General features: G+C 46.4%; 1 protein-coding gene across 1 annotated transcript; it reads left to right on the top strand.

Moving 5' to 3' along the window:
• Window positions 1-8725: 8725 nt before the first annotated feature.
• On the top strand, window positions 8726-10543 carry LOC308297730 (thioredoxin reductase 1, cytoplasmic-like; the record flags this gene model as incomplete). The annotated part of the gene is made up of 1 exon (XM_080741286.1): window positions 8726-10543. The coding sequence occupies one exon, from the start codon at window positions 8726-8728 to the stop codon at window positions 10541-10543; it is 1818 nt and encodes a 605-aa protein (XP_080597412.1).
• Between the last annotated feature and the right edge of the window lie 4046 nt (window positions 10544-14589).

Genomic DNA, 14589 nt, shown 5'->3' with positions numbered 1-14589 from the left:
GCCCTCCCCCCCATTATTTTGTGCTTTAACTATTGAAAAATAGCAGATCTACAAGCTCACAGCGCTGCGAGCTTGCAGATCTGCTATTTTTTTTAAATCGTGAAAAGTCTTTGAATGTTTCAAATCCTTCTAGGGTTTTTTTGAAAAACTTTCTTTATCAGTGGTGCTCAAATTATTTCATGTGAAGGACCCGCAAAATGATATGTATTTGGCCACGGACCCGCACCTCAAAATATTTAGTTCCAGGGACCCCCACTCCAGAAGCAAAATTTGAGTTACAAATGTTCGCTTACATTTTCACGACTTTTCAAAAATAGCAGATCTACAAGCTCACAGCGCGGCACTCGGTGCAGCACTGTGAGCTTGGGTTATAACTTGGGTAAGCTTGGGTTATAACCCTAGCCCTAACCCTTGTAAGTATAAAATGTATACTTAAGGCCCCTCCTGGGCCCTAGTAACTCAGTCCCACTTTCCCACCCCTTGTGTCGCCCCTGAGGACCGGGAAACAACCAGGGCTTTTTGAAAGCCGCTCAGGAGCAGCTGAAATTCCTCCATGGTGACCCGGACTTTCTCTCCGCTGGAGCCAACGAGCATAGCCGACGAAAGCTGTCAGATGACAAAAGAAAGACAGATCTAATATCAGAGGTTGAATACACTTTTTATAAATGAACGCCCTACTTCGTGATCATACTACAGCGTCACACTAAGTATACAAATTCTACAAGCTCTGTCACTGGCAGACAGGTTTTGGATCTGCCCACAGCTACAATTGCCTATGTAATCCAGGGCTCTGCTCTCCCTCTGCCGCGCCTGGGGAGACAACGGACTGACCTCATGCTTCCTTCTATGCATGAGTAGTCCAAGTTGTTTCTTTTCACCTGACAGGGGGGATTTCCCCGGGATGGACGTTGCGCGTGGAAGGAACACGTTATTCCAACCAGTTCCATTCCCCTCCATCAGGCGCCCGGCTTGCCAGGGGACTGGGGGAGGCATTATTGAGACGAGGATTACTGCATGTTTTTGTGAGGGTATCAACCCTAGGAGACACGGGGAGAACATGCAAACTCCACACGGAAAGGCCCTATCGCCGACCCCACCTCTCACTGCCCACAGCACTCCTAAGAGACACAGATCGAGTAGAATTATTTTTGTTATTTTATCTTGAACATTACTGAGGACCAATTATGTATATCAACATATTGGAGAAGTCGTCCTTCAGTGGTTCTCAAACTTTTTTGGCTGCAGTTCCGCTTATTATACTGATTTCTGAAGCCAAGTATCCCCTTCCCCTGACTATAGCATTTTGCTTATCAAAAGCTCATCAAAAGTCCAGTTCCAATGACAATATGTCAACAATTAAACGGCATATATGGCAAATAAACATTGGTTTCTATTCAATAACAGTTTTAAGCTACTAGTCAAGTTATTGATGTACTGATATTGATTTGGTTTTATAATTTACAGATTAGCAGGTTCACACAAAGACGGTGAATGTTTTGTCATTACCCATAATAACAGTAAAATATTTATTCCCATCTTCTCCTGTACCCCATGCCGTACCCCATGCCGTACCCCCGCATACCCCTAGGGGTGCACATACCCCCATTTGAGAAACACTGCTTTAATGGGTTAAGTAAAAAGGGGTCCGCTCACTATCCCGACGGGCCGCTGTTCCGACTAGCATCGGCAGGTTAGTTACTCGTCACGGTTACTGAGGTTAAGTTTAGGGTTAGGGATAGAGTTAGGGTTAGTTTTAGTCGGAATACCGGCCCCTCGGCACACTGATGCGGACCCAAGTAAAAAATATATATACGAGTAGCCTACTTCTCCCACCAGTGGACTTTTGAAACTCCCACTCAGAGCAGCTGAGATTCTTCCAGAGCCAAAGATCATAACAGGCCACAGAAAGCCCTGGGATGACAATGAGAGGCAGGTCTAATGAAAACAGTACATCTGGAACAATAAAACACTGTAGGAAAGAGGTTCCCATGGAGCAGTGAGAAGAGGACACTGTTTTGCTTTGCCAGTTTACCGGCAGTGACGCAACCTGTGGCTCAAACCCTTATTCAAATACACACTCCATTGTTTTTTGATTGATTGCAGACTTTTGCTTAGGAAAAGGTCAACTAAAAGGATCTACACACCTCAAAAAAAGCTTTTGGGCTTGTTTAAATTGTGGTAGCCTACTTTTTTTAAGTATCGTCATTGTCGGGCAGAAACCTTGAATCTCCAAGTTTCAAATTTGTATGTTTATTTTTTCGCAAAGTAAAGCCCTGCTTCATCCTACAAGGCCGTCGCACAAAAGTAGTGAAAACAGCAGATCTACTGTAGATCGGCTATTTTCACTAGTTTAGTTCATTTTTAAATGATAAATACAAAACGAACGGTTTTTGACATACAAGGTTTCCCGAAAACAACGTCATATAACGTTGTAACGATGCAAAAATAAATGGTATTTACATTAGAAAGGTCAGAGGGAGGTAAGGTTAGGCTAAGTTTTCTGTTACCAGGTTTCGAGTAGCTGCCGTCTGTAAGTGGCTTTTCAGAGCAGTTTTAAAGGAAGGTAGGGATTTACACTCCTTTAAGACCTTCGGTAGGGCATTCCACATTTTAGTGGTATAGCAGGAGAACAAATTCCCAAACCCTTTGTTTGAGCCAAATCTGGGTCGGACATGATCTGTGGAGCTGCCTCTGGTGTTGTAATTGTGGACATCCTTGACGTTTTTCAGGTACAAGGGTATCTTAAGCCCCTTGTAGGCACCGCGGTGAAGAGCTATCCACCGCGAACCCCGACACATCTCTCTGTTTTAACTTTCAGACAGATCGACCCATCACCTCGTTCACTGATTGGTCGATCTAGACCAGTCAGTCACAGTGATAGGACTTCACCGTGACTGACTATGATGGCCTCCACTTATTTTCTCACTTTAGGTGGAAAGCTTTACACCTAAAATGTGCGGTGATAGGCTCTTCACCGCAGACTCTGATAAGGGCTTTAGTGGTGTAGTGTATCTCGTACACCAGGCCCATTGCAAGATGCTGTACTCATGTGTCATCAGTGTCATCTACTGGTGAGCCTACCCAAGCTTGAAAAGTGATTTGCGGTAAGGTAAGCCTGAAAAGGATGGTTAAGCAGGACACTAATTAGTTTTTTTGGGGGGCTTTTTGGAGCCTTGTTTTTGTTTGATTCATGTTTACTAGCCGTAGACATACAGAGTAACTGGAACTCTCACCCTAAAACAATGCTCGCCACAATTTTCGTGAACCGCTCGCCCCCAGCGTTGTTTTATCGAGGATATAGGTTATAGGCATAGTTTACTGAGGTTAAGTTTATAGGAATAAGGTTAGGTTTTGGCACCGTTTTACTGAGGTTATGTTTGGGAATACTTGGTGGCAATTTAATGTAGAGCTGGAGCGTTACCCTCATTCTGTCCCCTAGGTCCAGGCCCCCACCGTCGGATGCAGTTTAATGTCATGCCCAAGACAAAGACAGGAACTCGCCGTGCTGAGGAGAAACACATCTCCTTGCTGCAGGTGAAGAGACAGAAGAGGAAACTGCGTGAAGCAGCCCCCAATCCTGTACGCGAGTATTCCTACCGTAGGAGACGGGGTTACATAAATTAGAAGGCGCGGCTTTTGATTGGCTGGAGCGGAGGTCTGGAGCGCTCGGCTGTGGTCACTTGGACTGTGCGGGTGTGAATGTTAACCTCTATGCCTAAACCTAACCCAAAAAGCTATGCCTAACTCTAACCCTAACCCTAACCTTAACCTCAGTAAAACTATGCCTAACTTTAACCCTAACCCTAACCTTAACCTCAGTAAAACTATGCCTAACTCTAACCCTAACCTTAACCTCAGTAAAACTATGCCTAAACCTAACCCTAACCGCGGCGCGTTTGAACGGAAAATAATCGCTCCTTCAACCACCGTCTCCTACGTTTGGAATAATAGCATCCTGTACCAGACACATCTCCATTCGTCTGCGCAAACTGCTCGCGAGACTGTCACTCCAGAGTGGGGCTGTACAGTCACAGACTGTCACTCCAGAGTGGGGCTGTACAGTCACAGACTGTCACTCCAGAGTGGGGCTGTACAGTCACAGACTGTCACTCCAGAGTGGGGCTGTACAGTCACAGGCTGTCACTCCAGAGTGGGGCTGTACAGTCACAGGCTGTCACTCCAGAGTGGGGCTGTACAGTCACAGACTGTCACTCCAGAGTGGGGCTGTACAGTCACAGGCTGTCACTCCAGAGTGGGGCTGTACAGTCACAGACTGTCACTCCAGAGTGGGGCTGTACAGTCACAGACTGTCACTCCAGAGTGGGGCTGTACAGTCACAGACTGTCACTCCAGAGTGGGGCTGTACAGTCACAGACTGTCACTCCAGAGTGGGGCTGTACAGTCACAGACTGTCACTCCAGAGTGGGGCTGTACAGTCACAGACTGTCACTCCAGAGTGGGGCTGTATAGTCACAGACTGTCACTCCAGAGTGGGGCTGTATAGTCACAGTCGCCGCTGCCAGAAGAACTGACCCGTCAGGCGCAATCCATCGTCATCATTGACGGACGGATGCCTATGATGACATTTTTTTTAAAACTCTAGTTACTAGTTACTTTGCAGATATTAAATTATACTATTATAAAACATACATTGACCACTTTAGTCCTATTTTATACCTAGGCTATTTGAAAATAGCCGATCTACAAGCTCACAACACGTCGCGATGCGACGCGTTGTGAGCTTGTAGATCGGCTATTATCAAACATTTTGTACTTTTACTTTTGGTACTTTAACTACATTTTGATGCCAATACTTTCATACGTTTCGAGTACATTATGACATCCAGAGTATTTCTACATTGCAGTATTTGTACTTTTACTCAAGTAAAACATTTGAGTACTTTTTCCACCACTGGTACTGTGTTACTGTCCACTGCGGTTCAGTGCCGGTGACGGAGGCCGTGTGGATCACCCTCTCATCCTTATTCAAATACACACTCCATTGTGAGCCAGTGTGATTAATGTTTGGATGCTCTGAAGCCATTTGGGGAGCGGCAGACCTGAGCTAATCTATGCAAATACACAAGTGTATTGTATTTCTAATGGCAGGCCTGTGGCCAAACACCCCATTCTGCACAATTCAGTTTGACACATTTCCCTTATTAACTTCTTAGCCAAATCCCAGCATCCATATTCTAGTGGAAATTTTACCCAGGAAATAGTAAAATACAAAGCTAACAACAATTGTAGATCCAGCTATTGTAAGTGAAGATATTTAACTACTTAGTGCCACTAGATGGAGCCGGACCATAGGGTTGCCACGATGCCACCATAGGGTTAATATTGTAAACGCTGAAGCCCTTTTCGCGCACGTCACACGTTTCAACGGATACCCGGATGTTTTGACGCAACAGACAGGAGTATAGACATTTCTAGCATTAAGCTAACGAAGTTGTGCATTTTGGGCCATGAAAAGATGCGGTTTAAGCTTGATTCAGACGTTATTTGGAGAAAAAGGGACCTTTTTGAAGCACAATGAATGGGAGCCTATGGATGGAGGATTTTCACTTTGCGTGTACGTGATCGCTGAATGAAAGTGATCTGCGGGTTGGGGCTTCACCCACGGACTCCACCGACGGTACAGTAACGATTAATAATATTTAGTGATATACTGTGTATATATCCCAAACTAATTTGGCTTTGGCACAAAAAGAGTTAATAGTTTAGCGGAGTCCCTCAGTTCTCTGTGCTAGTGTATTTTCTGTTTTCTGTCATTGTGGGGAAAGCTTTCGCTGAAAATTGCAAAGCGACAAGCTCATGACACGATGCATCGTGAGCGATTCCAGTGATACCAGGTCTACAGTACCCAGAATGCAACGTGAAACGCCGGAAATCCCACAGGTCCGTCCGCCGCTCCAGGTAAATAGAAATATTCTATCTATGTCGGAATCTTTCCCCAGATGTGTTTTTTTGGTCAAAAACTGCTTTTTTTCTACGCACCCTAACTAAAGACCAGATATTCGCGGATATAATGATATTTTTACGTTGGACAGTAGAGAGACAGGTCTTTCAAGGTCGCCTCCCCTGTTTACATGCATGTGGGAGAAGAAAAGAAAATGTGGATCTCCAAAGGTTCATTCGTTAAAGCAGGGGTCTTCAATGTCAAGGACCCCTTAGTTGAGAGAGAGATGAAGCAGGGACCCCCACAACCTGTTCATATATTCTGTATAGTTTAATTTTTTGACAGCACGATCATCCGTGTATTTTGGATTCATGTCAACTTGTGTTTTCAGATATATAACCACTTGAACCATCAATAATAAACTTGACCTTTCACGCTGTACTTAGTCTGCTCTTTTTCCCCTCTACACCAAAGCTCTTTGCCGAAAATAGCCAATAAAATAGCCAAGCTCACAATGCCTCGCACTGCGAGGTGTTGTGAGCTTGTAGATCTGCTATTTTTGGCTCAGAATTTCTCAGAATAGGGACACTAGGGTTCAAGTGGTTAATATGAAAAAGGAGAAAGACTTTCTATCACTCAAATATTTGGAGGACCCCCTGTAGTAACTCTGAGGACCCCCTAGGGGTCCCGGACCCCCTGTTGAAGACCCATGCGTAGAGTTAAAAGGGAAAGCTTAGGCAGAAAAAAAAAACACAGCAAGGTAAAACGTCTCTGGACACACCCATATCTAAACTCACCCATTATTAATCTGATTAGACGCAGCTGCGTTGCCAGTGTTGTTCTGTACTCCGCTGTCGTGTTTTTAAACCCAAACTGTACCGTAAAAACAAACCACAAAATCAGCCTGTTGACGTCAAGCTCATCGGTTTTGGAAACGTCTTTTTCCCCAACATGCCCAAATTAGGGACTAATATTACGTGGTGGTTAATGGTGCGGTCCAAAATGATGAGTTGGACGTGGGCCTTTATTGCTACTTCAGAGCTGACGTCATGCGTTGAAGCATAAACAGGAGAGGAGGAGGAAATGAGTGGCTTTGTTTTGGGAGTATCAGGTTTTCATTGACTTGTACCGTGCAGGGACGTGCAGAGAATTTTAGAGACGCAGGGGCTGACATTTCTAAAAGGGCCTTTTGGTGAAAATATTGAAAATAGCCGACCTCCAAGAGGTCGGCTATTTTCGGCACTTGATACCACACTGAACTAATAAAGTGAATCCTGGGATTTCTACCCAGAGAAGGCAATTCTTTCAACATAAGATGCTGCATTCAAGTTAAGGAGAGTTTGGACAAGGCAAATTCTCTTGAATGCTGCCTTGAGGTAGGTTATATGGCATAGGAAGGGGGCATTCACGTTTCTTTCACCATAGTAAAAACTGCATTCATGGTCTGGAGAGGGCACTTTTTATAGATGGATAAAAGGGCGGGGGCTCAAACCCCCTTTGATGTCTATGTGTGCACGTGCCTGCATTAAGGCAACGACGGCCATGGCCTTCGTGGCCCCCCAGAAAATCACATGTATAGTAATAAAAATCAAACCTAGGTTCGAAGTGAAGCAGTGAATTTTTATTCTATGTGTTCTACAGCTATGAAATCTGTGTTCTAGATCTATACATTCTGTGTTCTAGATCTATATGTTCTATGTGCTTTAGTTCTATATTTTTATGAATTCTGATTGAATGAATGATTTTGTCTGGAGGGTCAAATTGTCATGTGAAGCTTGACCAATCCTCAATTCTGCATGCACGGGACATGTACGGGACACACAAAGCCACTCCTTGGAAGCGGCGTTCACCGCTTCAAAAACCTGTGTGTATTAGGAGTCATCCCAGCGCATACTGTGGCTCTGCTGCGACACCGATACTCCGACTCTCCCACTCCATCCACCTCCACCTCCACGGCTGGACACAAAGAATGGATAACAGCCCAGGTTTGAGTCATGATGCAGGATCCCACCCCCACCTGCCACGTTTTGGTCAGTGTCCGTGAAGGAAGCACATGGAGACAGTGAGTGGGGTCAAGACTAAGAGACTCAAAGATAGATCGCTTTAGTGGGCTGAAATTCCACCACGTCAACCTCGTGGTTTTCCACTCACAGGATGTATGAATAAGAGACGAAAAAGAAAAGAAAGAAATAAAGAAAAACATGAATCTATCTATCTATCTATCTATCTATCTATCTATCTACATTATCTATCTATAAATTAGGGAAAATAAGCCTCCGCATGCGTGTGTGTCAACGCTGACGTCATCCAATGGGAAAACCCTTGAGAAAATTACGTCATCATCACCATAAAAGCCAATGAGGGACCAGCATTCCTAGTGACATCACCATCAATAAGTGCGAACCTGATATGAAAGTAGAGGGTGATGTCGTAATATTGAGGCACGCAGTATATAAGGGCCGTCTATGCTCGTAGCAGCATATGCCAGATGTGCATAGATGGGCATAAACGGGCATATGTCTCATAAGCTTTGGTGGATTGGTGGATTGATGAGCCTCACATAACCCTTTGACCAGACTATAAGTGGGCACATTTCCATGATTGGTCAGGCTTCACTTACTATAAAACGGGCGAAGCGGGCACAAACCTCTAGTTCTGTGAAAATACAAGCTCACAGCAACGTTGTCATGTGAGCTTGTAGATCGGTGGTTCTCGAACCTTTTTGTTGCTTGACTCAATAACACGTTAGGCCCGGCTTAACGGAGGGATTGGACAGGTTACAAAGCGTCTTTCAACCGGGTTCGGTCCGTTAGTAACGCAGACATGCCTCCCATCGAGAAGGACTCGGGGAGGAAAGAACTCAAACTCCGCATCCAGGAGCTCATAGACACCAACCGGGTGATGGTGTTCAGCAAGAGCTACTGTCCGTTCTGCACGAAGGTGAAAGATCTGTTCAAAGAGCTCAACGTGGAGTGCCACGTGGTGGAGTTGGATCACATCGAGGACGGACCCGACTACCAGGAGCTGCTGTCGGAGATGACGGGTCAGAAAACGGTCCCCAGCGTCTTTGTCAACAGGACGCACGTCGGCGGATGCGACAGAACAATGGAGGCTCACAAAGACGGCGTTCTGCGACGGCTGCTGAACGGAGACGCATTAGACGAGACGTTTGACTATGACCTCATCGTGATCGGCGGCGGCTCCGGAGGCCTGGCCTGCTCGAAGGAAGCGGCCGCTCTGGGGAAGAAGGTAATGGTGCTGGACTACGTGGTTCCCACACCCAGGGGAACCACCTGGGGTCTGGGAGGAACCTGCGTGAACGTGGGCTGCATCCCCAAGAAGCTGATGCACCAGGCCGCCGCGCTCGGCACGTCCGTGCGAGACGCGCGCACGTTCGGCTGGGAGTTTGACGAGACGGCGGCGAAGAGGCACAACTGGGAGACCATGACGTCGGCGATCAACAACCACATCCGTTCGCTCAACTGGGGTTACAAGGTGGCGCTGAGAGACAAGAGCGTCGACTACGTCGATTCGTACGCGGAGTTCGTCGGGCCGCACAAGATCAGGGCTGTAAACAAGAAAGGTAAGGCGACGTTTCACACAGCAGCTACGTTTGTCCTGGCCACCGGGGAGAGGCCCCGCTACCTGGGCGTCCCCGGCGACAAGGAGCTGTGCATCACCAGCGACGACCTGTTCTCGCTGCCCTACTGTCCCGGGCGGACGCTGGTCGTCGGAGCGTCCTACGTGGCGCTGGAGTGCGCCGGCTTCCTGGCCGGTGTCGGACTGGACGTGACGGTCATGGTGCGCTCCATCCTGCTCCGGGGCTTCGACCGGGACATGGCTGAGCGTGCCGGGCGGCACATGGAGGAGCATGCAGGCGTCAGGTTCCTCCGCGGATACGTTCCCGTGAAGATCGAGCAGCTGGAGGCGGGAACTCCGGGCAGGCTGAAAGTGACGGCCCGTTCCACGGATTCCGATGACGTCGTCGAGGGAGAGTACAACACCGTGTTGATAGCTGCGGGGCGAGACGCCTGCACGGACAAGATGGGCTTGGACAAGGCGGGCGTCAAAGTCAACGCCCGGAACGGGAAGGTCCCCGTCGACGACGAGGAGCGGACCAACGTGCCTCACATCTATGCGGTCGGCGACATCCTGGAGGGCAGGCCGGAGCTGACGCCCGTGGCCATCCGGGCCGGGAAGCTGCTGGCGCGACGCCTGTACGCCGGCTCGGGCGTCAAGTGCGACTACGTCAACGTCCCCACCACGGTGTTCACGCCCATGGAGTACGGCTGCTGCGGCCTGTCGGAGGAGAAGGCCGTGGAGCTGCACGGTCGGCAGAACGTGGAGGTCTACCACAGCCTGTTCTGGCCGCTGGAGTTCACCGTGCCCAACAGGGACAACAACACCTGCTACTGCAAGGTGGTCTGCAACAAGCTGGACGACGAGCGGGTGCTGGGGTTCCACTACCTGGGTCCTAACGCCGGGGAGGTGACGCAGGGCTTCGCCACGGCCATGAAGTGCGGCGCGACCAAAGCTCACCTGGACAACACCGTGGGCATCCACCCCACCTGCGCCGAGGTCTTCACCACCATGGAGGTCACCAAGGGCTCCGGTGGAGACATCAAGCAGGCTGGCTGCTGAGGGTAGACCCTGCTCGTTTAGCCAGGGGCTGTCCTCGCCTCTGAAAACTCACATATATATACACATCTCTCCTTGGAATGCTCTTAAGCTTTTTCTCCCTGCTGCTCCCTGGCTCACATTAGGGACTTTAAGCAACGACAGCTACGGCAGTCTGCTACGGCAGTGTTTCTCAAACTTTCAAATTTTAAGTTTTCCCCTTAACTCTGACAGCATACAAATGGAACCAAATGGAACCGTTATGGTCCATTTGGTTAGAGTCTGTTAGAGTTACAGACTTGTATGGGTCAATATGGAACCCCATAAAGGAACCCACAGAGTCCCTGGAATCCACTTTGAGAACCATTGTGCTATGATAATCGGACATGGATCAGTGCTCGATAGATAAACCTGCATGCCGTCGCAGCCGTCCCTACAACGGCAGAAGCTACCTTTCCAAGTAGTGGCTACAACGACTGCTGCATAGACGTGTCACCATGGGAACCAAAGAGTTCAATAAAAGGGGTGGGAACCCGTCGGCGACGGCTGTTTGCTTATCGCGATCGCGTCATAGCAGCTTCCGCCTGATGGAGCCGTCCTGAAAACCGTGCTGGCTTAAAGTCCCTATACTGACACATGGCATGACACCATCATGTCATTCCTTGATGTCCAGTGAGCCATAACGCCCTGCGAGAGGGCGATGTTGAGGTGAGAGCTGGGGGAGGGTGTGTGTGAGGACAGCCTGCTAAACAAGCGGGGTCACTCTGCTAAGCCTTCTAGGTAGTTAGTGTCTTTCTCTCCTGGGGAGCGCCGTGTTCTTGTCACGTGCTGCTTTTTATGACGTCCCCGACCCGAAACCCTGACAGCGGGGTGGGCGAGGATCGATGTCCCCTTTGCGGAAGGCCCGGAATTTGTCTTTTTTTTTTCAAGAGGTGGTGCCATAGTTTTGTACTCTTTCTGTTTTGCATTTGTCTATGGAGTTAGCATTACTCCAATAGACCTCTGGGTGTGGTTATAATATTTAACTAGCAAGATGCAATTGGAAATTGCAAGTGTGGTTGCCTATTAATTGTCTGAGTAGCCAAATTGTCATGTGAAGCTTGACCATGTCTCAAGCTATAGCACCACTCCTCCATTGAACTCAATGGACTTAACTCTATAATGTAAAAACCCATTCACAAAAAAGGTTTATTTTAGAAAAATAAAGTTTCCTTAGGACTACAGTGTTGGGCAACCAAACTAAATATGTCTTCCCTGTGTATTTTTGGTTACTTCCTGAAAGCTGAAAGCCTCTGAGTTAAAAGGGCCAACTGAAATACACAGATATAATGACATCATAAATCATCCCCTCCCCCTTTTTATTACCATATAATAACAACTCTGTGGGTCTGGGTTTTGTGTCGAGACACGAGACATTGTCAAAGAAAGGTGATGTCATTATTAATGTCATAATGTCAACATCTTGTCATATCTTAGTGTCATGATCTTGTCAGTTATTGTGCAAAGTTAGGTTTGGATTTTTAGGCCTTAAAGACACTCATTCACGCTCAAGCACAACAATATCCAACCAAAAAAAAAGTAAGTCTGCACTACTTCACCACTAGCGTCCAAATTCAAAACCTCTGGCTGGTGTTTGTTTGCTGCTTGAGAATAGAATTATCAAAGCAGAACTGAACTGAAAATATTTGGCGTAACGTAACGTTAAACACCCCATACCCTGCCAAAAAAGACGTTTTCTATAATAAAAACGTCTTTTTAACTATGGACCTCCTTGCCAGACGTCTTCTGGACGTCTTTTTAAAAAAAACTAATAAAAGATTTTTTATTTTATTTTGAAAAAAATATTTTTGAAAAAAAAAAAGAAATTGGACCTCCAACAGTGTACTAGCCATGATCGCGATCGCGAAATTGCAAGAAAACATAAGGGCTGCCTTCTCCTGAATGCCTGAACGGATTTCCAAGCGTATTTTTTTGTTTGAAAGCTGTGAAAAGCATGCACATGCATAGTGCATGATCTGTGCACGAATGTGTGCACCAGCGTGCACACTATTTTTTTAACCCTTTGTTGGCGAACCGGCAATATAAGAGGTCCCACTTTAAATATGGCACTGAAGAAGTTAATCACTGTGGTTTTGTTTATTAGCATTAGAGTTCAACCTAGCGGTATTTAGGCCACACATTTAAAGACCTCCGTGTAAGTTATGTGAAGTCCTCGAGAGGTCACCAGTTTCACTGTAACACCACCATGCTGGAGGGACCGAGTGTGAGTGAACCACAGACTTCAGGTAGTGGAGTTTGGCCATGATCGCCAAGGCCACTGCATTCATTTAAATACAACAAACCAAAATAAATACAAAGGCATTTTGGTAACAAAAATCACTTAAAGGGATAGTTGTCTTTGTGTCTCCATTGGAACAAAGCAGGTTGTTTGTGTCTCCATAAGTAAAAAAAAGCAGGCTCTTTGTGTCTCCATAGGGAATCACTGCTGGGCTTAGGAATGCGACAAAAACAGAAAAATGCCCACGAAAGTAAAAACACGGGGTGAGGAAAACGTGACATTTTGTTTGAACTAACCCCTTTATACTATATACTTGTGAGTGTCAGTAGGATACAACAGCAGTGACAAGACAGAAATGTGTGTGGGGAGGAATCCATTGGCATAACGACTACACTGGGGATAAAGATGATAGTCCAGTCATTATATGAAAAAACCTAAAACAAATTGCAATAGTAGCAAACTCAACTGATTCTGTATCCTCATTATGTCCTTAGTGAGGGAAAAAAAAGTCCCAAGGAATCCCACCGGGGCAAAGTTTTGAAAGCGACCTACCTACCTTCACTTACTATACACACTATACTATAGGAATGTTTTTCATGCAAAACAAATGCTTGCAATGGATTCAGAATAATTAAAAACCCCTAGTTTGACCCCTCACATCCCACTTAAAGCAGATTTTTTTGGGAGTCATTTTTCCGTTACAGTGTAGTGTATAGTAAGTGAAGGTAGGTAGGTCGCTTTCAAAACTTTGCCCCGGTGGGATTCCTTGGGACTTTTTTTCCCTCACTAAGGACATAATGAGGATACAGAATCAGTTGAGTTTGCTACTATTGCAATTTGTTTTAGGTTTAGCCTAATATTACTGGACTATGAGTGATCGGTAGGTTTTCCCCCAAAGAAATATTGTTCTTTGCTTTTACAAAAAGGTCAGCCATCAGTGTTACAATGTTACGGTCATTACATAATCTGCAAGCGTTTATCCATCAGCTCCATGTTTTGTTTTATTTCCCTCCCCAAATGGTTTCATTTACAACATGATACTGTGTTGGGTCTTTTATACAAGGCGTTTCCAGTTCCACAAAGAGCTCTTGCACACCATCTGCAACTTATATTCTTCAAAACACGAATCATTCAAACCATAAACATATTTCCATACACTGTACGGTACGTATATATGTTTAGTTTTTCTTCACATTTTGACGGCGACAATAAACCTGACGTACTTTACGTTTATAGACATTCTTCATGCCTGAACGGACCACACTATGGGTTGGTTGACTGACACCTTTGGTCAGTGGTGGAAAGTAGATGTACTCAAGTACTGTACTTAAAGGGGGAACCACCGATTTTCAACATTGAACCATGTCATAATATTGATTGATCGTTGGGGTCATGTGATCAGTGACATGCAGTCGGTGTACTCTTTGGCTCCGCCCTCTAGTCTGCCTCATGAAACGCCGGCAGACTGTCGACAGACAGACAGACAGACAGACAGACAGACAGTAAGGGTCGTTTCATACCGTTATAAGGAGCCTAACAAAGTTCGGTTCGGCAGTAGGCGAACCCAAATATGGTTCGCATCTCCCGGTTCGGGGGGGGCGTCAACCGACTAAATTCGGCTCTACGGTGCTGACGAAATGTTGTGACCTCCCGACTTAATTTCGGTACTCAGCGGTATCTTCTAATTCATTCAGCCCGGCTTCAAGTGCATATTCTCGGCTGTAAATCCAAGGAAACAGCGGTCGTTTGGGAGGGAGACACGCCGACTTCCACATGCTTGTGTGGCCGTGTG

The sequence above is a fragment of the Nannobrachium achirus genome (genome assembly GCF_963921795.1).
Source record: "Nannobrachium achirus genome assembly, chromosome: 14".
NCBI classification, from domain to species: Eukaryota; Metazoa; Chordata; class Actinopteri; order Myctophiformes; family Myctophidae; genus Nannobrachium; species Nannobrachium achirus.
The sequence above is the reverse complement of the archived record's forward strand: the minus strand, read 5'-3'. Positions and strand labels throughout refer to the sequence as shown.